General features: G+C 40.6%; 1 protein-coding gene across 3 annotated transcripts; it reads left to right on the plus strand.

Moving 5' to 3' along the window:
• Positions 1–1180: 1180 nt before the first annotated feature.
• Positions 1181–25378, plus strand: LOC123993339 (adhesion G-protein coupled receptor G2-like). 3 transcript variants are annotated; one of them, XM_046295384.1, is made up of 23 exons: positions 1181–1323; positions 1652–1734; positions 1900–2526; positions 5519–5599; positions 5723–5830; positions 6003–6094; positions 6199–6266; positions 6915–6951; positions 7236–7261; positions 7688–7830; positions 8485–8614; positions 15405–15511; positions 15707–15911; positions 16054–16219; positions 17440–17604; positions 17740–17859; positions 17937–18089; positions 18176–18297; positions 18516–18784; positions 23434–23539; positions 23656–23942; positions 24177–24278; positions 24387–25378. In XM_046295384.1, exons 2-23 carry the CDS (start codon positions 1659–1661, stop codon positions 24545–24547), a joined length of 3351 nt encoding a protein of 1116 aa, XP_046151340.1. In that variant the 5' UTR covers positions 1181–1323; positions 1652–1658; the 3' UTR covers positions 24548–25378. The 3 variants fall into 3 exon arrangements, with proteins under 3 accessions (XP_046151340.1, XP_046151341.1, XP_046151342.1); XM_046295385.1 differs by having other exon boundaries at positions 17440–17589; XM_046295386.1 differs by having other exon boundaries at positions 7772–7830.
• Positions 25379–27158: the final 1780 nt, after the last annotated feature.

Raw genomic sequence — 27158 nt, forward strand, 5'->3', positions numbered from 1 at the left:
GTCCATTTGGAAGACCCATTTGCGACCAAGCTTTAACTTCATGACTGATGTCTTGAGATGTTGCTTCAATACATTCACATACATTTCCAGCCTCATGATGCCATCTATTTTGTGAAGTGCACCAGTCCCTCGTGCAGCAAAGCATCCCCACAACATGATGCTGCCACCCCCGTGCTTCACAGTTGGGATGGTGTTCTTCGGCTTGCAAGCCTCCCCCTTTTTCTCCCAAACATAACAATGGTCATTATGGCCAAATAGTTATATTTTTGTTTCATCAGAACAGAGGACATTTCTCCAAAAAGTACAATATTTGTCCCCATGTGCAGTTGCAAACTGTAATCTGGCTTTTTTTATGGCAGTTTTTGGGCAGTGACTTCTTCCTTGCTGAGTGGCCTTTCAGGTTATGCCAATATTGGACTTGTTTTACTGTGGATATAGATACTTTTGTACCGGTTTCCTCCAGCATCTTTACAAGGTCCTTTGCTATTGTTCTGGAATTGATTTGCACTTTTCACACCGAAGTACATTCATCTCTAGGAGACAGAACGCCTCTCCTTCCTGAGCTGTATGGTGGCTGTGTGGTCCCATGGTGTTTATACTTGCATACTATTGAACCAGACTTGTGGATGAACCAGACTTGTGGAGGAACCAGACTTGTGGATGAACCAGACTTGTGGAGGTCTACAAAATACAATTCTGAGGTCTTGGCTTATTTTTTACAATTTTCCCATGATGTCAAGCAAAGAGGCACTGAGTTTGAAGGTAGGCCTTGAAATACATTCACAGGTACACCTCCAATTGACACAAATTATGTCAATTAGCCTATCCGGATCTTCTAAAGCCATAACATTATTTTCTGAAATTTTCCAAGTTGTTTAAAGGCACAGTCAACTTAGTGTATGTAAACTTCTGACCCACTGTAATTGTGATACAGTGAATTATAATATAAACAAAATGTGTCTGACTTCAACTGTACATAGGGCACATACAGTACATCTAAGTTGGGTAGAATTTGTATTTATTTCCATTTTTGAAGAGCTAAAGTTGTAGAAGCATGGTCGAGCTGCCCTCTGTTGCATTAGTTACTTTTATTGCTAATTAATAATTAACCTAGGGTACTAAATGAGAGGGCGTGGAGGTCTTCTTAAAGATAAATACACTAAAGTCTCCCTCCTTCAACAAAGACTATTATCCCAGGAGGTCAACCTTTTCACTTTACCTTCCATTGAATATTATAGACATATAAGAGACAATTTATTAAACTCTCATTTGCTTGTGTTTTCTGGCAAAGGAGAGTGCTGTTTGGACTGGGGAATGACACAGGTAAGTCATAGTTTTGTTTGCATGTACAGTGCCTTCTGTCTACTTTAATACACACAAGTGAATTTTTCCCAATACTTTTACTCCCCTAAAGTGGGGGGACTATGTACAAATTACTAAATGGTTCACCTGATATGGATGAAAATCCCCTCAAATTAAAGCTGACATACTGCACAAACTTTTGGAGAATAGAAGAAAAAAGAAGAGAAAACTCTACCCTGTCCCAATAATTATGGGGGGCACTGTACTGATAACAATTCTATTTGCAGATAGTCCTAGTCCTTGTTCCCCTTTTGTGACATACGAGATATTGTTCCTCTTTTGTCTTTAGACTCGTGATGGATTCTGCCAGGAGACCCTGTTTAATATCTGTGTGTTTATCAGTACTGGCAGCCACTTGTCTTCCATGCTCTGGTATGGTCATAAATATACTGTATAATAATGTAATTATGAAGCATTAGTGTTACAGTAGTATCAATCAAATGCATTATGGCTTTGACTGAAGACTGGAGGAGTTTTGTGAAATTGTCCATTAATGTCCAATGTCAGTGTGTGATATTGGTTCTGTGTCTGTACCAGGCTCCCCAGGCCCCAGCCTGTGGGGTAAGAAAGTGGTGTTCATGGGCCGTCACTGTGTGTGGCAGCTGGATAAGGGGTGCGTAGTGCCTCCCCTGGAAGAGCTCAGTGTGTGTGTGCACCTACACCGGGAGATCGCAACATCTGAGTGGACAGGCTTTGTGTACAAGGCGCCTGGCGAGAGACAGGTAGAGCTGGGTCTTGCAGGCCGAGGAGGGTTCCTGGTGGCATGGCTGTTTGGGCATCAGTGGTCCGTACCAGAGGATCTGCCCCTGAAATGCTGGCACAATGTCTGCCTCACCTGGTCCAGCCACTCCGAGAGGCTCCGGCTCTACATCAATGGGAGCAGTTGCCTGGACGCCCATGTTAACGCCACCCTGCCCCGGCGACTGGCCCACAATGGCACCCTGACCTTGGGGGTGTCCCATAACATAGTGGGTGGGGTGATGGAGTTTGAGAATGGAAAGAACTTCCTGGGGGCCATCAGCCTGTTCAGGATGTGGGGGCATGAGCGGACAGCTGAGGAGCTGAGGGCCCAGAGCTGTATTATAGGGAACGTGGTGAGATGGGACAACAACGACTGGGATTACCAGATTTGCCTACCTGAAGATGACACCAACATCCAGTGTGGTTAGTTTCCATACTTATTGTGTTCTACTGTATTCTATTGTGGGTGCTATTTTGAGTTCTATTAAAAGGGCTCCATTGAACAAATGTACAATAAAGGACAAAAGTTATACATTTACATTTGTCATTTAGCAGACACTCTTATTCAGAGTGACTTAAAATCAAATCCAATCAAATGGTATTGGTCACATACACATGGTTAGCAGATTTTATTGCAAGTGTAGCAAAATGCTTGTGCTTCCAATTCAGAGAGTGCAGTAATATCTAACAAGTAATCTAACAATTCCACAACAACCACCTAATACACACAAATCTAAGTAAAGGAATGGAATAAGAATATGTATTTTTTACCTTTATTTGACTAGGCAAGTCAGTTAAGAACAAATTCTTATTTTCAACGACGGCCTAGTAACAGTGGGTTAACTGCCTGTACAGGGGCAGAACGACAGATGTGTACCTTGTCAGCTCGGGGATTTGAACTTGCAACCTTTCAGTTGCTAGTCCAACACTCTAATCACTAGGCTACCCTGGATGAGCAATGACTCAGCGGCATAGGCAAGATGCAATAGATGGTATAAAATACAGTATATACATATGAGATGAGTAATGCAAGATGTGTAAACATTATTGAATTGGCATTATTAAAGGAGCATTATTACAGGAGAAATTTGGGTAAAGTGCCTTGCTCAAGGGCATATCGGCAGATTTTTGTTCTCCCCTTCATCTACACTGATTGCAGTGGATTTAACAAGTGACGTCAATAAGGGGTCATAGCTTTCCCCTGGATTCACCTGGTCAGTCTATCATGGAAAAAACAAGTGATTCATCTTTTGTACACTCAATGTACAGTTGAAGTCGGAAGTTTACATACACTTAGGTTGGAGTTATTAAAAGTATTTTTTCAACCACTCCACAAATGTATTGTTCACAAACTATAGTTTTGGCAAGTCGGTTAGGACATCTACTTTGTGCATGACACAAGAAATTCACTGTATCACAATTCCAGTGGGTCAGAAGTTTACATACACTAAGTTGACTGTACCTTTAATCAGCTTGGAAAATTCCAGAAAACAACGTCATGGCTATAGAAGCTTCTGAGAGGATAATTGACATCATTTGAGTCAATTGGAGGTGTATCTGTGGATGTATTTCAAGGCCTACCTTCAAACTCAGCGCCTCTGCTTGACATCATAGGAAAATCAAAAGAAATCAGCCAAGACCTCGGAAAAAAAATTGTAGACCTCCACAAGCCTGGTTCATCCTTGGGAGCAATTTCCAGATGCCTGAAGGTACCACGTTCATCTGTACAAACAATAGTACGCAAGTATAAACACCATGGGACCATGCAGCCATCATACTGTTGTAATGGCTGTCGTCTGGGGAAGGAGAGGAGGACCAATGCGCAGCGTGGTAAGGGTTCATATTTTAAATATTTTAATGAACACTGAAAACAATAAACAACCAACGAACTGTAAGGTGCAACACAACACTAAACAGAAAATAACCACCCACAAAACAGGCTACCTAAATATATATTTTTTTACCTTTATTTAACTAGGCAAGTCAGTTAAGAACAAATTCTTATTTTCAATGATGGCCTAGAAAGAGTGGGTTAACTGCCTGTTCAGGGGCAGAATGACATATTTTTACCTTGTCAGCTCAGGGATTTGAACATGAAACCTTTCGGTTCCTAGTCTAACGCTCTAACCACTAGGCTACCCTGCCGCCCCTATGGTTCTTAATCAGGGACAACGATTGACAGCTGCTTCTGATTGAGAACCATACCAGGCCAAACACAGAAATAGAAAATCATAGACAAACTAACATAGACAACCCACCCAACTCACTCCCTGACCATTCTAAAACAAGAGACAAAACAAAGGAACTAAGGTCAGAATGTGACAACCGCTCAGGAAGGAGACGTGTTTTGTCTCCTAGAGATGAACGTACTTTGGTGCGAAAAGTGCAAATCAATTCCAGAACAACAGCAAAGGACCTTGTGAAGATGCTGGAGTAAACAGGTGCAACAATATATATATCCACAGTAAAATGAGACCTATATCGAATTACCCAGAAAGGCCACTCAGCAAGGAAGAAGCCACAGCTCCAAAACCGCCATAAAAAAGCTAGATTACAGTTTGCAACTGCACATGGGGACAAAGATTGTACTTTTTGGAGAAATGTCCTCTGTTCTGATGAAACAAAAATAGAACTGTTTGGCCATAATGACCATTGTTATGTTTGGAGGAAAAAGGGGGAGGCTTGCAAGCCGAAGAACACCATCCCAACTGTGAAGCACGGGGGTGGTAGCATCATTAGGTGGGGGTGCTTTGCTGCAGGAGGGACTGGCACACTTCACAAAATAGATGGCATCATGAGGATGGAAATGTATGTGGATATATTGAAGCAACATCTCAGATATCAGTCAGGAAGTTAAAGCTTGGCAGCAAATGGGTCTTCCAAATGGACAATGAACTGAAAAAGTGTGTGCGAGCAAGGAGGCCTGCAAACCTGACTCAGTTACACCAGCGCTGTTAGGAGGAATGGTGAAAAATGCACCCAATTTATTGTGGGAAACTTGTGGAAGGCTACCTGAAATGTTTGACCCAAGTTAAACAATTTAAAGGAAATGCTACCAAATACTAATTGAGTGTATGTAAACTTCTGACCCACTAGGAATATGATGAAAGAAACAGAAGCTGAAATAAATAATTCTCTCTACTATTATTCTGACATTTCACATTCTTAAAATAACGTGGTGATCCTAACTGACCTAAAACAGGGAATTTTCACAAGGATTAAATGTCAGGAATTGTGAAACCTGAGTTTCGGGGTATTTGGCTAAGGTGTATGTAAACTTCAGACTTCAACTGTACATATTCAAACACATACAAATAGCATGCACAAAGCATACACATGGACGCAAATGGAATGCACAGTTACATTTTTCACGCTGTTAAGCATACCTATTTGTAATATCTCTCTTCTTCCACAGGGGCTTTCCCCAATGTGACAGCCTCTCCTCCCACTGTCACCAACACCAGTCCTGGTTCACCAACCAGCACTAATACATCAGGTGACAAAGTTATTTCATAAAATACAAATGCTGACTGCTATGCACTAAGGAAGACCTGAATTTGGCTTTGATTACATTTTCATAAATCTATTCAAAAGAAGCTGGTTAATTTCTTGTCTGTAGACCCTGTAACCCCTACAGAGACACAGCAACCACCCCTTGGATTGCCTGTAAGTCCCACTGGCCTGTCTACAACCAAAGAACCTTCAGACCTCAACTCAACAGGAACAGGTCAGCCAATAAGACACATTTGATTAGAGTCTGCTATCGCAAGAAATATGGTTCATTTTCATAGAAAAATCTCAGTGGCTCTGAAGTTCTTTCCGTCTCAATGGGTGCAATATTCAAGGTTAGAGATGAAAGCTGTTCAAATGTACAATGATTTCCACTGTTATGCTGCTAGGCATTGCATCCACCTTCTACAGAGTTCAAATGAAGCTGAACATGACAATGACTGTAACTGGCAGCGACCCAGGGGAGACCATTCAGACGTGGGTAAGAAACACAACAATGACAACACTGAAACTGGAAGATGATAAACGTACAATGACATTCTCTTCGATATAACTTTATACAGCGTCTTTATGTATTGGCTACAGGTTCAGAGAAAGCTTGGGGAAGTCAGGATGAACGCATTACATTTCCAAATATTTAAATCGACTTATAAGTAAGTCCTCATCATTCACAAATGGCATCACCTACCTACATGAATGTATATGGCTACATGTAAAATAGCATAATAAAAGCAAGACTGCGTTTGATGTGCAGGGGTGGAAAGAGTACTGAAATATCCTACTCAAGTTGAAGTACAGTTACTTCAATGAAGTAAAATTACTGGTGTTAAAAAAAAAAAGCTACTCAGGTAAAAGTTATTGAATTACTTTTAAAATTAAAACATTGACCTTAATAATAATTAGCTAACTTTGCTAAGGTTACCTTACGGTTGTTACACATGATCTTTTCCAAAAGTAAGAGATTGAATAAATGGGAATGGAAACAAACAGCAACTAAGTTCATTTGTTTTATGATTGCAACATCTGTATGTAAAAATACTATGATACTATGAACATATTCAAAATAAATGTAACATTCAAAGCAACTAAAATCAGGGGTGGAAAGAGTAGGCTTCTGAAATATCCTACTGAAGTAGAAGTACTGTTACTTACATTACATTTTACTCAAGTAGAAGTAAAATTACTGACTGAAAAACTACAACAACAACAAAAAATGTTCTCGGTAAAAGCTACTCAATTACAGTAACAAGAGTAGTTGTAATTCGTTACTTTACACCTTTGTCCATGTGTTTTTTTTATAGGGACAATGATAAAAAAGAGACTCAAAGGTTGGAGATGGTGAGTATGCTTTAAACATTTAGGCTTTTATCAAACATGCAAATTGATTAGGGTATGATTAAATGTCAAATGTAATTTGGGTAAACAAAACACCATCGCAGCAATAAGGAACCAGTTATACTACTGCAACAATTAATAACCATAATCTTTATTACCACACTGTAAGTCTATGGCCTTGTCTTCAAATAACGTCCAATATAAATAAACAAATGGTTTCCCGGTAGCAATGAATTGTGTGTGTTTGATGAACAGTAAATACTTCCTTGTGGTGTCTTCTCTGTTAGGCTGCTGAGCTGAGAAATCAGAAAAGGTAAGTGATGATGAAACAAACCATGTCTGATCATTCAGAGACGCCTTGATAGATATTGAAAACGACATCTTGATGTAGTATGCAGTTGAAATTACAGTAACCATTATTTGATATTTTACTGAATCATGGGAGGTATGTATCATCATAATCATGGGAGGTATGTATCATCATAATCATGGGAGGTATGTATCATCATAATCATGGGAGGTATGTATCATCATAATCATGGGAGGTATGTATCATGCATCTCACAATGTTAATTCAGGATCAGTTTTGCCTTTTAGATCACAAGGAAAAAGATAACATGGATACGGAAGACCTGATCCTAGATCAGCAGTCCTATTCTGAGACGCTTGATACGTATGGACCCTGGTCTATTAGCAGCTGCCTATGGTTTCGGGTACTCATCCCATGTTGTCTGTATAGGTTTAGATGTACCTTCCATGTTCAGGATGCTGATGCACGGAACGTCATGACCACTCAGAGACTCATCAATGACCTTCTGTCCAGGATCCATTTTGGTGGAGAGATCCAGGTAGACAGCAGAGACGTTCACGTCTCACATATAGGTACAGCACGGCTTTCCTCAATCTGAATTAGATTTGCTGATCTACACTGAGTGTACAAAACATTACGAACACTTTTAATATTGCCCACAGAGCAGCCTCAATTCGTCGGCGCATGGACTCTACAAGGTGTCGAAAGCGTTCCACAGGGATGCTGACTCTAATGCTTCCCATAGTTGTGTCAAGTTGGCTGGATGTCCTTTGGGTGGTGGATCATTCTTGATCCACAACTGTTCAGCGTGAAAAACCCAGCAGCATTGCAGTTCTTGACACACTCAAACCGGTGCGCCTGGCACCTGCTACCATACACCGTTCAAAGGAACTTAAATATTTTGTCTTGCCAATTCAACCTCTCAATGGTACATATACACAGTCCATGTATCAATTGTCTCAAGGCTTAAAAATATTTATTTAACCATTCTCTTCACCTACACTGATTTAAGTGACATCAATAAGGGATCATAGCTTTCCTCTAGATGAACCTGGTCAGTCTATGTCATGGAAAGAGCAGTTGTTCCTAATGTTTTGTGCACTCAGTGCATATTAGACTTGATAAGTGAATGAATGGTGTCCACTGCTGTCACCCATCATACTTTCTCAGATCTGTGATTACTTCAGGAAAGAAGGACGGTGCCTGACTTCCTTCCCCCTCTACAGATCCAGGGAGCTGTCCTGAGGACACCCATGAGAGTATCAGGGGTGTGTATATATGGCCAATCAAAGATGCCCAGAAGACAGAAACTATGATCTGTGAGAAGAACAGTGGTGCCAGGGCTTCCAGGAAATGGTGAGAGGCCCAGCTAAAATTACATTTGCAGTGCATCAGTGCATCTGCAAAGTATTCAGACCTAGATCTAGATCAAACCAGATCTATCTACACATAATACCCCATAATGACAAAGCAAAAACAGGTTTTATCAATTTGTACAAATAAATTAAAAACAGAAATATCACATTTACATAAGTATTCAGACCTTTTGCTATGAGAATCGAAATTGAGCTCAGGTGCATCCTGTTTCCATTGATCATCCTTGAGATGTTTCGATAACTTGATTGGAGTCCACCTGTGGTAAATGAAATTGATTGGACATTATTTGGAAAGGCACATACCTGTCTACATAAGGTTCCACAGTTGACAGTGCATGTCAGGGCGAAAACCAAGCCATGGGGTCGAAGGAATTGTCCGTAGAGCTCAAAGACAGGATTGTGTCGAGGCACAGATCTGTGGAAGGATACCAAAACATTTCTGCAGCATTGAAGGTCCCAAAGAACACAATGGCCTCCATCATTCTTAAATGGAAGAGGTTTGGAAGCAACAAGACTCTTTCGAGAGCTGGCCGCCTGGCCAAACTGAGCAATCGGGGAGAAGGGCCTTGGTCAGGGAGGTGACCAAGGAACCGATGGTAACTCTGCCAGTGCTCCAGAGTTCCTCTGTGGAGATGGGAGAACATTCCAGAAGGACAACCATTTCTGCAACATTCCACCATTCAGGCCTTTATGGTAGAGTGGCCATACAGAAACCACTCCAGTAAAAGGCACATGACAGCCTGTTTAGAGTTTGCCGACTCTCAGACCATAAGAAACAAGATTCTCTGGTCTGATGAAACCAAGATTGAACTCTTTGGCCTGAATGCTAGACGTCACATCTGTAGGAAACATGGCACCATCCCTACGGCGAAGCATGGTGGTGGCAGCATCATGCTGTGTGGATGTTTTTCAGCGGCAGAGACAAGTCAGGATCGATGGAAAGATGAATGGAGAAAAGTACAGAGAGATCCGTGATGAAAACCTGCTCCAGAGCGCTCAGGACCACAGCCTGGGGCGAAGGTTCACCTTCAAACAGGACATCAACCCAGTTCACACATCCAAGACAACGCAGGAGTGGCTTGGGGACAAATCTCTGGATGTCCTTGAGTGTCCCACTCAGAGCCCGGACTTGAACCTGACCGAACATATCTGGAGAGACCTGAAAATAGCTGTGCAGCGACGCTCACCATCCAACCTGACAGAGCTTGAGAGGATCTGCAGAGAAGAATGGGAGAAACTTCCCAAATACAGGTGTGCCAAGCTTATAGTGTCATACCCAAGAAGAATCGAGGGTGTAATCACAGCTAAAGGGGCTTCAACAAAGTACTGAGTAAAGGGTCTGAATACTTATGTAAATGTGATATTTCAGTATTTAAATGTTTTTTTTTTTTAGATATGTGTAAAAACTTGTTTTTGTTTTGTCATTATAGGGTATTGTGTGTAGACTGATGGGGGGGAAATAAAACAATTTAATCCATTTTAGAATAAGGCTGTAACGTAAGAAAATGTGGAAAAAGTCAAGGGGTCTGAATACTTTCCGAATGCATTGTATGGTCAGACCACGTGGTCAGAAATTCTCAAGGATGTATGGATTATGGTGAGAGCACCATGTATGATACTGTAAAGTAAAATTATGTGTATTATATCCCACAATGCAGTAGACCTTGTTAAGTCAGGCAAAATTTAAAAAAAGCTTTATTCAAAACAAACAGTGGCCGAGTCCTCTTAGGCCTTTATGTCTTTCTGAGAATTTGTGTTTCTGAGAATGTGTACTCTTAGTATTATGACAATATTCAGCTTTTTACCTGTTCAATGCCAGAGCTGTGAAAACGGTCAGAGGAAAAAAACACGTTGCCATAGCGACGGCTCAGTGAGGCCCTCCTTCAATTAACTTCAACACACAATACAATCCTGTTCTATGCGCTCTTCCATATGTGCACACAATCACCTACTCACAGTTATGACACTGGTGGATCTCTGACTGCTAGCAATCAAGCAAGAATCAATTTCCTTCAACTGAATTATTAGGCTACCAATGTCTCACAACACAGATATTAATATTGCATGAAGATAAACCAGACAAGTCCAATAACTGAATGATGAGGATAATTAGTTTTATGGGGCCGTGAATGGAACGCCTCTGCTGTCAGAGTGAAACATTGTCCTAATGTTTATTATGCAAACAGTGAAACATTGTCCTAATGTTTATTATGCAAACAGTGAAACATTGTCCCACGTTGTTTCCACGCCATTAAAACAATATAATAAACTATGTGATGACATTGAATCAACGTGGAAAACTGATTGGATTTGCAAAAAGTAAACTTAAGGACACTTCGTGTTTTTTTTCACCTAACTTTTAACTTAAATCCAATGACATGGTGAAATGTTTTCTTGATTTCACGTTAAATTCACAGTAGTTGACAACTCAAGCAAATATAAATCAAAACTGATGTCTGTGCCCATTGGTTAAGGCTCCTACAGGAAGGTTTACTCTAGGTTATAAACATTGAAGACCTTTTAGGGGGCAGGAGCAAAGACATTCTTTTCATACGGGATGGTTTGGGTTAGATGATTAGCAACAAAACCGACACGTGCACAACTTTAGCACAACAAAAACAGAGTTGGCTTAAAATGTTGACAACATTTAAACTATATTTCATCTCCCATGTTTATTGAACACTTAAATACATTTGCACAATGAGCACTTGTCTCTCAAAAACATTGTTAAAGTTGTTGGTTAGCTTGCTAGCAAATGTTTGACATTTAGTGTAACAAAGACTGGTCTTGCCTATGCCGCACAGCCATCGCTCATCCATATATTTTTTATGTACATATTCTTATTCCATCACTTTACATTTGTGTGTTTAAGGGAGTTGTGAATTTGTTAGATTACTTGTTAGATAGTACTGCACTGTCAGAACTTGAAACACAAGCATTTCACTACACTCACATTAACATCTGCAAACTATATGTATGTGACAAATAAAATGTTATTTGATTTGATTTGGTCTCGGCACCAGTGAAACCGATGTAATCATACTCCATAACTCTCTTGCGTTGTGTTTTTAAAGAAAACTCTGTCCAGCCAGCGATTCCAGTTGATTGGTGTTTATTCTGACGATAGATACAAGGAAGCACGTTAGATGTGCAGTTCAACAGTATGTTGATGGCTGTAGATTAGTGATTCGTCTATTAGCATGGAAATAGCTGAATTAGCAGGGAGCTAATGCAACCGTTACAACTAGAGCATGCTAGCTAACTCGCTCTTACAGCAATAACATATAACATAATAACATAATAAAAGCACATCCCAGGACGATCCCAATTATCTAACAGGTACGTGCACATATAAACTCATCAAAAAAATAAACATTATTCAATTTCTGTTAGTCACATGTCTGTGGAATTTATTCAGTTTATGTCTCAGATGTTGAATCTTATTATATTCATACAAATATTTACACATGTTAAGTTTGCTGAAAATAAACGCAGTTGACAGTGAGATGACGTTTCTTTTTTTGCTGAGTTTATATACACAGTTGATTGGTGTTTATTCTGACGATAGATACAAGGAAGCACGTTAGATGTGCAGTTCAGTCAACAGTATGTTGATGGCTGTACACAGTGAACTCATACACAATTGTAAATATAAAAATATACTGAACAAAAATATAAACACAACATGCAACAATTTAAGGATTTTACTGAGATACAGTTCATATAAGGAAATCAGTCGATTGAAATAAATTCATTAGGCTCTAATCTACAGATTTCACATGACTGGGAAGGGGTGGAGCCATGTTTGGGCCTGGGACGGCATAGGCCCACCCACTTGGGAGCCACCCCCACCAGCTGGGGAGAAAAGGCCTAGCAAATCAGAATTAGTTTTTTTTTTTTAACAGACAGACATACTCCTGGTTAGCGTCTCTGGCAACCGAACCAATAGATCGAAAGACCTAAGGTAGCAACCCCAGGACTATATATTGTGAAATAATTTAATAGTATGAATAAATTACTAAAAATACAGTATTGAAAGTAGGAAAATATGTCAATCATTATTTGAATATTTTGGTAACCTGTTGTATAAAAGTGATAATGCGGTGCCTGCCAACATATCCTCCAAACACCGGCTTCGAGGGCATTATCACGTGACTATGTCCTGCCATGTTATAGGCTCTGAAATTAAATAGGCAATGATGTTGTGCTCCTATTACACAACAATACTGTAGCCTAACGTTACCCATACTGTCAAATATTTTACAGAAGCTACCAGTCTGTACCGAGTTGGCAGAATGTTTTAATGACAAATTGTTCTGGACCTGTCAGCAGAACGTTTGAATCCCACAACGTTTTGCATTTCCCCTAGCTGGCTAAACTTAACTCCACGATTGACGATTTTTTTTTTAAAAAACCACTGATTTCAGCACCCAAAGAATAGTGACCAATTACACCGAACAACGTTGTCGGAGCTTCATTCCGCCCACATTAGTCGAAGCTCAAGTGCATCGGAATTTATTTATTAGGCTATTGGTCCAATTAAATCAGAGATGCACATGGTAATTTGTCTTATGGCTCCTTCGGGAATATAAACCCATCACGGCTAGAAAAGGTAAGGAATTTGTTCTGCATTGGATATGAAAATAAAATAAAAATTATCAAGTTTTATGTCTAATTATTTTAGATGATAAAGTAATCATATAAAACAGATTATTTTTCTCAAGGCAAATGGCTACATTCTTGTTAATATGTTTTCCAGTCGTTTTATTCATAAAAATGCCTTTCATCATAACCTCCATTTGCACAAAATACTTAGGCCTACTCGCCAGCTTGCAATACAATATTTCCATCACTAACAGATGTGCATACACGTGGTCTAACGTTTGCCAGAAGGTGAGCATATTGTAAAAAAAAAAAAAAAAAAATCCAACTGGCGCATTCACATGTTGAGGTATATTTTGTATGGACACACGGTTTATAAATGAGTCCCCTGGAGACTGCGTCCAAGATGTCTGAACATTGTGTTCAAGGTAATTTACTCATGTTCGCATACACCAATTCATGGACCATCAGTATCTGGGTTGCATCCGGTTTACATGGACCAACATCACATGTACACTAGCCCTCAGTGCACACAGGAAGCAGTGCATGTTTACTTCGACTTTATATATGTTTTATAAAGAGTGACAACACTGCCATGTTGATATGTGCTTTGCTGTTGGAAAACCACATTAGAGTCTGACTTTCACGTGTGGCAGTGACGGAAAATAAAATCAGCAACAATTATTTGAATAATTCAATGGATGTTTTGTGCACAAAGTTGGTGACTAAAGTGTCTTATTAGGAATTTTCTAAACTGAGTTTTGTATGTGGCCGTTTTTGGAAATTGTCTTTCTGGGCCAGGTGTCAGTTAAACTGCAGTACCGAAGCAAGATTATGACATCTCGAAACAGCTGTTTTTAGACCTGAACCCTGGCACGTTGGGTGGGGGCCGTGAACTTGACGACGTCACAACGACCTAAACGCATTATGGAAGTCCAGAGGGTACATCATTATGAACCCATACGTAGAATGTATGCACACATGACTGTAAGTCGCTTTGGATAAAAGCGTCTGCTAAATGGCATATATTATTATTATTATTAATAAATAAAAAATGCCCTCATTATGTCGAGATCACAACTTATTTATCTCACTATCACGACATAACACAAGTTGTTTAGTCAAGATCACAATATAATTTTCTCATGATTATGACATAACAGAAGTTGTTTTGTTGAGATCACAAGATAAACTCTATAAATAGGAGCGGACACATAGATTGACAGTATGGCTGGGGCGGCAGAGCCCACGTTGTATCAACGCGTATGTTTTTATTGATTACCTCACTAAGGGATGGTACATTTCATGCTAATATTATGCCTTCGTTTGTGTTTGGAGCTCATTTTCAGTTTATAAGTTAGAATGTTACTACCAAGCTAAATGTCATTACCATCAGCTACGACCTCTTGGGGCATTTAAGACCTGAACATGCCTGACAGGTGTATGACACCCCCCAAGACCACAGCCAATCGCATGCAAGCAACAACGTAGCTCCGGTGCCTTCAGAAGGTATTCATATGTCTTGACAAATTCTACATTTTGTTGTGTTGCAGTCTGAATTTTCTCACCAATCTACATACAACAACCCATAATGACAAAGTGAAAACACATCTTTAGAAATGTTTGCAAATTTATTGAAAATTAAATACAGAAATATCTCATTTACATAAGTCTTCACACCCCTGGGAATACTTTGTAGAAGCAACTTTGGCAGTGATTACAGCTGTGAGTCGTTCTGGGTAAGACTCTAAGAGCTTTCCACACCTGGATTGTGCAACATTTTCCCATTATTTAAAAAAATCTTCAAGCTCAGTCAAATTGGTTGTTGATCATTGCTAGACAACCATTTTCAGCTCTTGCCATCGATTTTCAAGTAGATTTAAGTCAAAACTGTAACTCAGCCATTCAGGAACATAACATCAAATCAAATTGTATTTGTTACATTCGCCGAATACAACATTTGTAGTTTACTTATGTTCTCCATGATGACTCCTTAGCCCACCGTCCATTAAATAATTGTTTTTTATCATTGTAAAAATAGATGTGCAATTATGCAAAATAGCAACATATTGCTTAATGACTACAGATCAGAACAAGACAAGACTGGTCCTTTCGTCTTCTCATTTCACCTTAATCTCCTTTTCTCTTGGTCCCCTTCTTCACATTAGTGAGTTGGATGGAGTGACTGAGAAGGCCAAATGGGCTGATCCAAACCTGAAGGCATGCAAGCCAATGATCACCATCTCTGATCTGGACAATGTCACCGTCACAGCAAGTAAGTCCCTTGTGCAGTCTAAATACCAGTGACTAGGTTCTGGTGAAATAACAGTAATTTGTCATGTATTATACTGTACCAACGGCATGCATGCACTTCCCTAGCCTATCTCTTTCCCTTTGTTTGTCTAGTAGTATATTCAAATATTACAATGATGTATTACATAACTTTGGACTTTGTGTCTTTTCCTCCCAGACAACTCAGCAGATGTGGTGGACATGATTGAGGACCTGCTGGGTGTCGAGGGGGACCTGAGTGACTCCCAGCTGGCCACCGTGGTCCAGAAGCTGGATGAGGTTCTGGGGGTCAGCACAGTGACCCCTGCCCTTGGCGAGGACATTGTCAGCATAATCGCTGACATCCTGGGGTCCAGTTCTAACCTATCATTGGTCGCCAACGAGTAAGGGAAAGGGACAACGGGGAGAGGGAATGTGGTTGCGTTACAAGAGTACATTTGAATCTAGCATCGTCAAATGTTTTGCCTTCACTGCTGTCGTTTATGGCAAATCTGTCACGCACATTTCCCATCATGTTCCCAACAGCATACTGGGTATCACAGGCAGCGTTGGGGACCAGATGGATTTTCCTGAGGAGTCACAGAATGTGACCGTCCCCTCCCTGGCTCTCTCCATGATCAACGTAGATCCAGAGCAGTTCCAGGGCCTCACGTTTGGCGTGTCCTCCTTTTCAACTGGCCTTGCTCCAGAGGTAAGTCAGCAATAACACTCTATTTTCTCGTCAGGCACGTACTGGATTTGACAAGCAGTGGCTATCACAGCTGACAGAGATACACTGTCTATGCTCCAGCAGTCAAATACCTGTCCTGTCAATATAAATGTCCGATCCTTTTTTGCTCGAGTCCTTCCTTACTGAAAATCAATAGCATGAAACACTAGACTGTTTTTACTCCATTCAAATGAGGGCATGCCCTTGAATGAAGAGAGAAAATGTAGGACACATGCAGAGGTTATTGTGAAACAGCTAAAGGTTTCTCGGAACTGACTCTAGCCTCTAGCATTCATTTCTAGTTAACCTTCAATGTGGAAAAACAGCACAGGATTTAAACTGCGCCGAAACACTGAATGGTAAGGAAACTACAACGATTTAAAGGAACAAGAACATTGCTTTACAATAACAGTGTGTATTCCAACACTTGTCCTGTGTTGTCTCTGTGGTGTAAGGACCTATTACATTTAATTCCATGATGGAATGGAGTTATATAGGACGACTTGAATAAAACATATGTTTTGATTTACTTCAAATCAAATCAAAGTTAACAGTTTAGCAGAGGTTATAGTGGGTGCAGTGAAATGCTTATGTTACTACCGCTTAACAATGCAGTAAAATGTCAAACAATTCAAATGTAAGGGGGGAAAAAGGACAAGAAATCAAGAACAGTGTGATAAATCTGATTAAAAATCCAAATAGCGCTGTAGCAGTAGCCAAATGTAATATATACATACTGTATATACACCTGGAGAATTTACACAAGATCAGCTTAGAAAGATATGTACAGCAGTATATATATTAGAGTAAGTTATGACAAGAATCCAGTGTATATATATAAATATGTGGTGTGGATAAATAGTGTAATTAAAATACAATGTACAGTAGGAGAACTATTATGATGAGCACAGTGTGAAATGGGAAGTGACCAGTGGTTCAATGTCTCTATAGCATGAGACAGCAGTGTTGGCTGTGTGTGTGTGTGTGTGTGTGTGTGTGTGTGTGTGTGTGTGTGTGTGTGTGTGTGTGTGTGTGTGTGTGTGTGTGTGTGTGTGTGTGTGTGTGTGTGTGTGTGTGTGTGTGTGTGTGTGTGTGTGTGTGTGTGTGTGTGTGTGTGTGTGTGTTTGTGAGTATGAGGTGTGTGTGGTAGCTTGTGAGTGTGCATCACCTGGTAAGTATATGTACACCTCTTTCTGTTGTAGATCTTTGTCAACCAGACATTCCTGACTCAGCCTTGCGACGGCACAGTGGCGTCCATCTCTCTGCCCCGTGCCCTTCAGAACTTCTTCCCCGAGGGAAACAAAAAAAAGCGAGTTCAGTTCCACTTCTATGGCACACAGGAGCTCTTCAAGGTGATGACGTATGAGGTGTCTAATTATTTTGGGTCAATTATTCATTAATAAGGAATGATACTCTGGATGTTTCATGGTTTTCTTACTTCAAATGAAAGCTTCCAGAAAATGTACAGTAATTCAGTGTTAAAGTTTTATGATTATTCACAGGATCCAGAGATCAACTGGACGCTGAATAGTTACGTGGTGTCTGCCAGTGTCAATAACAGCAATGTCAGCAACCTCGGGAATCCCGTGGTGGTGACACTTACTCACCTCAAGCCCAAAGAGGTGAGGAATAAAAAAAATAGCTTTATCTTACCACTGAGCGTAGCGATGACGAGCTAAATCCTTTTCTTCCCCAACAGAAAAACGACAAGGTGGAGTGTGTGTATTGGGAGTTCCAGAAGAACAATGGGAGTGGTGGGTGGGACAGCAACGGCTGTGAGACACTACCAAGCATCTCCGCTTATCAGACCACCTGCCACTGTTACCACCTGACCCATTTTGGCGTGCTCCTGGTGAGTCACCTTTTTCAAATCACACTACTGCGTTAGTGCAGTGCATCTGGACTGATATATTATGCTCCGATTGTGGTGTCCTACAGGATGTGTCCAGGACTCCTATCAGTGAGGCTGACCAGGAGACACTGATGGTCATCTCCTACTTGGGCTGTGGTGTGTCCTCCATCTTCCTGGGCATCAGCCTGCTCACCTACATGGTCTTTGAGTAAGTCAGCATCCAGACAGATAGAATATTGTTCTCTATTTTTCTGTATCCTTTGGCATCTCTCCCCCTTTTCTCTCTGTATTATCTAATATTCTCCTGTACTTCATCTGCCACTCTCACTATTCCTCTCATTCTCAATCTCTTTCCACTCATCTCCCAATTTCTCACCCTGTGCCTCTCTCTCTATCTTTCACACATTCCTTTCCACTCTGTCACAGGAAGCTGCGTCGAGACTATCCGTCTAAGATACTCATCAACCTCTCTGTGGCTCTGCTGGGCCTCAACCTGGTTTTCCTGATGGACTCTTGGCTGTCCTCCTTCGGCTTCTACAGCCTCTGTATCACCACGGCAGCCATGCTGCACTACTTCCTGTTAGCCTCATTTACCTGGATGGGCCTGGAGGCTGTCCACATGTACTTCTCTCTGGTCAAGGTCTTCAACGTTTACATCCCCTCCTACATCCTCAAGTTCTGCACCCTCGGCTGGGGTAAGCCAAGGCAGTCTGAGGCAAAATAAGGACACTTGTAAAAACATCTTTAAAGTAACTGTCCAATGAAAATATTTTAAAAGCTGTTAACTCATACCCGAATAATGTCGTTGACTCATCCTTTACATGTATTTGTGGCCAAGTCAAAATTAGAGATTTTTTTTTTTAAACCCAACTCAAACCGTTTAAAAATGCGTGCTATTTCCTCATAGAGGATGACGTCATGTTTTTGGCTGAGAGGTCTCATTGGCTCATTAGCTGAGCTGGCCAATCAGCTGTTTTACTTGACATTAATATTTTTATGGTTGAGGCTACGAACACAGAGTTTTCGCCCCCGCGACTCTTTCTCAAAACTAAGGATCCGAATAACATTCTGCGCATGTGTGATTTTACACACACATTCAAGTTTCTCTATTTACACTATGATTTACTCAGCCTCTTCTGAACCGTCAACCAATTTGAGTGACATGATAATGAAGCCTCATATTTCTGAACAGCTGAAATAACAACTTGGTGATGATTTGAACGAACGTTCCGAAAACATATACATTACCTTCAGAAAGTATTCATACCCCTTGACTTTTTTCGCATTCTGTTGTGTTACAGCTTGAATTTAAAATGGATTAAATTTAGATTTTTTTTGTCACTGGCCTACACACAATACCCCATAATGTCAAAGTGGAATTCTGTTTTTAGAAACGGTTACAAATTAATAAAAAATGAAAAGCTGAAATGTCTTCAGTCAATAAGTATTCAAACCCTTTGTTATGGCAAGCATAAATAAGTTTATGAGAAACCATTTGCTTAACAACTAACATAATAAGTTCATGGACTCTTGTGTGCAATAATAGTGTTTAACAGGATTTTTTATGACTTCCTCATCTCTGTACCCCACACATACAATTATCTGTAAGGTCGGATCACTGCTCAATTATCTCAGTCGAGCAGTGATTTCAAATACAGATTCAACCACAAAGACCAGGGAGGTTTTCCAGTAACTTGTAAATAATGGTATCTATTGGTAGATGGGTAAAAATTAAAAAGCAGACATTGAATATCCCTTTGAGCATGGGGAAGATATTAATTACACTTTGGATGGTGTATCAATACACCCAGTCACTACAAAGATACAAGCTTCATACCTAACTCAGTTGCCGGAGAGGAAAGAAACTGCTCAGGGATTTTACCATGGGGCCAATGGTGACTTCAAAACAGTTACAGAGTTGTGTGGCTGCTGTGATAGGAGAACACTGAAGATGGATGAAAAACATTGTAGTTACTCCACAATACTAACCTAAATGACAGAGTGAAAAGTAGGAAGCCTTTACAGAATAAAAATATTCCAAAACATGCATCCTGTTTGCAATAAGGCTAAAATAAGGCTAAAGTAAAACTGTGAAACATTTGGCAAAGAAATTAACTTTATGCCCTGAATGCAACGTGTTAGGTTTGGGGCCAATCCAACACAACACATCACTGAGTACCACTCTTTATATTTTCAAGCATACTGGTGGCTGCATCGTGTTAGGGGTATGCTTGTCATCAGCAAGAACAAAGGAGTTATTTTGGATAGAAATAAACGGAATAGAGCTAAGTAAAGGCAAAATCCTAGAGGAAAACCTGGTTCAGTCTGCTTTCCAACAGACATTGGGAGACAAATTCACATATCAGCAGGACAATAACCTAAAACACAAAGCCAAATATACTCTGAAGTTGCTTACGAAGACAACATTGAATGTTCCTGAGTGGCCGAGTTACAGTTTTGACATAAATCGGCTTGAAAATCTATGACAAGACTGGAAAATGGCTGTCTAGCAATGATCAACAACCAACTTGACAGAGCCTGAAAAATTAAAAAAAGAATAATGTGCAAATATTGTACAATGCTGGTGTGCAAAGCTCTTAGAGACTTACCCAGAAAGATTCGCAGCTATAATCGCTGACAAAAGTGATTCTAACATATGTTGACTCAGGGTTGTGAATACTTATGTAAATAAGATATTTCTGTATTTCGTTGTCAATAAGTTTGCAAACATTTCTAAAAACAGGTTTTCACTTTGTCATTATGGGGTATTGTGTGTAGATGGGTGAGATTTTTTTGTTTATTTTGCCATTTTGAATTTAGGCTGTAACAACAAAATGTGTAATAAGTCAAGGGTTATGAATTACTTCTAAAGGCTATCTGTCTGTTGTTAGGGATATTGCCGTAGCACAAGCAAGACGCAATCTACACATTGCATTGGGGAAAACTATCAGAGTTTTGTGTGATGATGCAATCGTTATAGTTATGCTGCCATGAAGCCATAGTTGCTGAAAAAATAACTCTGCCTCCCAATAGCAATGTTTGCACATTAAATCGCTATTGACTGCCTCTCTGTGTCTTCATTGTTGGTATGCTGTATATTTATAAATATATATACAGTGCGGAGAACAAGTATTTGATACACTGCCGATTTTGCAGGTTTTCCAACTTACAAAGCATGTAGAGGTCTGTAATTTTTATCATAGGTACACTTCAACTGTGAGAGACGGAATCTAAAACAAAAATCCAGAAAATCACATTGTATGATTTTTAACTAATTCATTTGCATTTTATTGCATGACATTAGTATTTGATCACCTACCAACCAGTAAGAATTCCGGCTCTCACAGACCTGTTAGTTTTTCTTTAAGAAGCCCTCCTGTTCTCCACTCATTACCTGTATTAACTGCACATGTTTGAACTCGTTACCTGTATAAAAGACACCTGTCCACACACTCAATCAAACAGACTCCAACCTCTCCACAATGGCCAAGACCAGAGAGCTGTGTAAGGACATCAGGGATAAAATTGTAGACCTGCACAAGGCTGGGATGGGCTACAGGACGATAGGCAAGCAGCTTGGTGAGAAGGCAACAACTGTTGGTGCAATTATTAGAAAATGGTAGAAGTTCAAGATGACGGTCAATCACCCTCGGTCTGGGGGTCCATGCAAGATCTCACCTCGTGGGGCATCAATGATTATGAGGAAGGTGAGCGATCAGCCCAGAACTAAACGGCAGGACCTGGTCAATGACCTGAGGAGATCTGGGACCACAGTCTCAATTAAAACAATTAGTAACACACTACGCCATCATGGATTAAAATCCTGCAGCGTACGCAAGGTCCCCCTGCTCAAGCCAGCGCATTGTCCAGGCCCGTCTGAAGTTTGCCAATGACCATCTGGATGATCCAGAGGAGGAATGGGAGAAGGTCATGTGGTCTGATGAGACAAAAATAGAGCTTTTTGGTCTGAACTCCACTCGCCGTGTTTGGAGGAAGAAGAAGGTTTAGTACAACCCCAAGATCACCATCCCAACCTTGAAGCATGGAGGTGGAAATATCATTCTATGGGGATGCTTTTCTGAAAAGGGGACAGGACGACTGCACCGTATTGAGGGGAGGATGGATGGGGCCATGTATCGTGAGATCTTGGCCAACAACCTCCTTCCCTCAGTAAGAGCATTGAAGATGGGTTGTGGCTGGGTCTTCCAGCATGACAACGACCCGAAACACACAGCCAGGGCAACTAAGGAGTGGCTCCGTAAGAAGCATCTCGAGGTCCTGGAGTGGCCTAGTCAGTCTCCAGACCTGAACCCAATAGAAAATCTTTGGAGGGAGCTGAAAGTCCGTATTGCCCAGCGACAGTCCCGAAACCTGAAGGATCTGGAGAAGGTCTGTATGGAGGAGTGGGCCAAAATCCCTGCTACAGTGTGTGCAAACCTGGTCAAGAACTACAGGACACGTATGATCTCTGTAATTGCAAACAAAGGTTTCTGTACCAAATATTAAGTTTTGCTTTTCTGATGTATCAAATACTTATGTCATGCAATAAATGCAAATTAATTACTTAAAAATCATACAATGTGATTTTCTGTATTAGTGTTTTAGATTCCATCTCTCACAGTTGTACCTATGATAAAGTGTACCTATGATAAAAATGACAGACCTCTACATGCTTTATAAGTAGGAAAACCTGCAAAATTGGCAGTGTATCAAATGCTTGTTCTCCCACTATATATATATATATATGAGTACAGAAATTGTTTGCTCATTGGGAAATGAATATCCCAACTAGTCAGTGACAACTGTGTGGAGTTTGGAGTTTGTGACAGCAACTATGTGAGCTTATTGCAGTGTTATAGACACTATGTCCTCAGATTTACTATGATCTTCTATGCACCTTACCTTCTTACGACTCTTGTGTAGCTTGTGAGCGTCACAAAATTTGGGCATGTTCATGAGTCTCAGCTTTTCATAGATATTGTTTAATAGTTTGTATCTCAAACGATTCGGACTCTACAGATGGTTTTGTAAAAAGCCCCGGCCCCAGTCCATTTGGGGATCCGCTCTTACAAACACCACTCTAGCTCAGCCACCGTTAATCACACAGACTAATGGTTGGTATTAATGGATGTAGAAGAAGTAGACCAATTGAATGGTGCAACCCATATTGTCAATCATATTGTAAAAAAATGAACATCAGTCTATCAATCAAATCAAGGTAAATTAAAGTTATTTAATTTCCTTTTGAGTTTTTTATATTGTAGTCAGCGATTGAATCCTTCACACGGATCCTGTTTGACCAAAGGAATAGAATGAAGAAGTAAAGTTCTCTGTCTCCACACAGGCATTCCTCTGGTGGTTGTCAGCCTGGTCCTGGTCATAGAGAAGGATGCCTATGGCAATGTTCTATCTGGGGACTCCCTTGACTCTTTACAGGGCTCAGAGCCATTGTGAGTATGCAGCACGGCCAGTTGACCACTGTTACGGATACATGTGATTAATCACATTTCTCTTTCTCTCTCTCTATTTCACTCTCTCTCTGCCTCCCTCTTCCTCCTATTCTCAGCTGTTGGATTCAGAGTAAGGTTTTCTTCTACATCACCATCGTGGCATTCGTGCTACTGGTCCTGGTCTTTAACATGGTCGTGTTCATCATGGTTCTGATCCAGATCCGACACATGCAGACCAATAATCCTGCAGCTACAGTAAACAAGCGCAGTGTCATGCATGATCTGAGGGCGGTGGCCAGTCTCACCTTCCTATTGGGTCTCACCTGGCCAATAGCCTTTTTTACCTGGGGACCGGCCAGGGTACCTATGCTCCACCTCTTCTCAGTCCTCAACAGTCTGCAAGGTAAGGGGACCAATATACGTTGTCTACTGTACAATAGAGAGAGAAGAGAGAGAGAGAGAGAGAGAGAGAGAGAGAGAGAGAGAGAGAGAGAGAGAGAGAGAGAGAGAGAGAGAGAGAGAGAGAGAGAGAGAGAGAGAGAGAGAGAGAGAGAGAGAGAGAGAGAGAGAGAGAGAGAGAGAGAGAGAGAGAGAGAGAGAGAGAGAACCCATTATCTTCTCTCCGGCTGTGTTTCAGGGTTCTTTATCTTTGTGTTCCACTGCCTGATGAAAGAGAATGTGAGGAAGCAGTGGAGGATCCATCTGTGCTGTGGCCGATTGAGGCTCAATGACTACTCAGGTACAGTCGAGGGACCTCCAAGCAGTCTATCTGTTATTGCATAAGCCCCATGTGGTTCATAGAGAGTGTTCCTGAGGTTGCTTCATTTTTACCTTTGACCTTGTTTAGATTGGAGCCGCTCCATGACGATGGGCGGCAGGACCAAGCAAAACCATCTGGTGCACCGCTTTCCGTCTGTCAAGTCTGTCAACACCTCCTCTCGGAAGATCTCTGATGACTCCACTACAGCTAGCGGTAGCTCTTCCCCACCCTACCACCAGTGGGCCTAGTCTACTGTAGCTCCACCAGGGGGCCTAGTCTACTGTAGCTCCACCAGGGGGCATAGTCTACTGTAGCTCCACCAGGGGGCATAGTCTACTGTCGCTCCACCAGTGGGCCTAGTCTAGTTCCACAAAGGGTATTAACTTGGCTCCACCAGGGGGCCTAGCCGGGCTCACAACATAGTGCCATAATACCACTCACCTGGAACAATGAGAAACACTTGAGCTCATGACACCATAGCAGACACCTAAGTTCAGTCCATTCTGAATTACACTGTGAAAAGTCCAGATACTCGACTGATTCTATCTAAATGACCAGTATCCTTCCCACGAACTGCTGTATGTCTCTCTGCAGTGCAGTCTCTCTGCAGTGCAGTCTCTGCAGTCTCTCTGCAGTGCAGTCTCATCATCCTCGGGAGATATTCATTCATACTCTATGTGCAAGTATTAGCCTGTTCTGTGCTTTAAAGGACATAAGCTCTATTATTATAGGACAGGGAGGCAAGTAGCCTAGTGGTTAAGCATTTTGGTTCCAGTAACCGAAAGGTTGCTGGTTCGAATCCCCAAGCCAACCAGGTGGAAAATCTGTTTTCTGTACCTTTGAGCAAGGCACGTGACCCTAATTGCTACTGTAAGTCACTCTGGACAAGAGCATTTGCTGAATGACAAAAAGAAAGTTGACTTCATGTCAGACTACTGTTGTAGAGTATGATCAATATTTTGATACTTTATGCATTCTCTTTGTTAAATGACATTTCTCTTTCTCAAAATCTGTTTCTGTTCTTCTTTTCATGATGTTAAATAAATAAAACATACACATAGTGAAGTTTAAAGAGTCAAGGACGCTTAATGACTTTTTTTTGACTTCATAGAAAGAACAGATCTTTTCAAACAAATGTACAAAGCCTCCTTGCTGTTATGCAATGAACTGTAGGCCTACCATTGATCTGTCGATCTGTCACCATTTCAACTGAGAAAAAATCCAGGACATTTCATGACACACGTTATGTTGACCGCCATATCTAAAAGACATGAAGGTTGATGAATGTGGGTTGTTTAACGTAGGGGATAATGCAGTAAAGATATTTTATGTTCAGTCTTTTCTCCATTTCTCCATCTCAAATGCAGCTTACTGTATGAATGGGGCTCTTCCCACGCTCGCCTTTTGACACAAAGATAGGACTACTAAGTAACAATAACATTCTGTATATACAGTGGGGTCTGAAATTATTGACAGCCTTGATAAAGATGAGCAAAAATTACTGTATGAAATAAATCATAAAAATACTGTGCTATATTGTATGCTCAAACAAATTGGGAAATTATACTATTGTATTCAAATACAGTTGCTCAGAGAAAGTCCATGGCAAAAACCGGTGGAATCAATGCTGTTTCCACGTCATTAAAAAAATATATATATCTATGTGATGATGTTGAATCAACTTGGAAAACTAATTGGATTTGCAAAAAGTCATATATGTAAGGGAAAGTTCGTATTTTTTTCTTTTAACCTAAATCCAATGACAGGGTGACATTGTTGGTTGATTTCACATTGAATTCAAGTTAGTTGACAACTCAAGCAAATGTAAATCCAAACTAGACATTTAATTGACGTCTGTGCCCAGTGGGAGAGATTTTGTTTAACAAGTAATACTTGTTTTTTTTTAAAGATATGGTCAAAATTATTGACAACCCTGTTTTCAATACCTTTCAATACTTCACCTTGCAAGGATAACGGCACTGAGCCTTTTTCTAAAATGTTTTATGAGTTGGAGAACAAATTGGGGGGATGCAATAAAATGCTAATTAATTACTTAAAATCATACAATGTGATTTTCTGGATTTTGTTTTAGATTCTGTCTCTCACAGTTGAAGTGTACCTATGATAAAAAAATTACAGACCTCTACATGCTTTGTAAGTAGGAAAACCTGCAAAATCAACAGTGTATCAAATACTTGTTCTCCCCACTGTATGTGTTCTACACTACAGGGTAAAAACTATTAAGTTGGGGTGCTTCCAATATCTTGTCTGTAAGAAGAGCTTCATGTACTGTATGTGACAGACCTCTGGGGTCTAATACTCTAATACTCCTGGTCTTGTAGGATTACTGCAGGGTGAGGCCTAGGGGTGAAATGTGGACTAATGCACTTCTTTACAGTCATAGGTCCCATTTCCTAAAGTGTCTCAGGTAGGAGTGCTGTTCTAAGACCAGCTACCCTCTGTCCATGTAACCATATAAATTATTATGAAAAGGCTAAACGGATCCTAGATCAGCACTACTATGTTTCATGAATACAGGCCCTGCCCTGGTATACAGTGTACTCCAATTTATGTGCCTGTTCTGGTACGTTATCACTTTGCTCACTTTGTTGTATGATGGGAGTATGTATTCTCTTTAAATGACATTGAATAAACCAAGTCAAAGCTGAGTCTTATTTTGGAAAATACATATAATTTGTTTGGCTCATGTGTCTTCCAGACAGTATACACAGTTTGTGGAGGACACATTGTGAGCATGTTCAGCAGTGTAGTCCATTCAAAATGTCCATTCTCAACACATCTGACAATAAGGCTATTTGTCAAGTACATGATAGCATAACGTCACGTTTCTCATTGTGT

This window comes from Oncorhynchus gorbuscha, linkage group LG13 (genome assembly GCF_021184085.1).
Source record: "Oncorhynchus gorbuscha isolate QuinsamMale2020 ecotype Even-year linkage group LG13, OgorEven_v1.0, whole genome shotgun sequence".
Classification (NCBI taxonomy): Eukaryota; Metazoa; Chordata; class Actinopteri; order Salmoniformes; family Salmonidae; genus Oncorhynchus; species Oncorhynchus gorbuscha.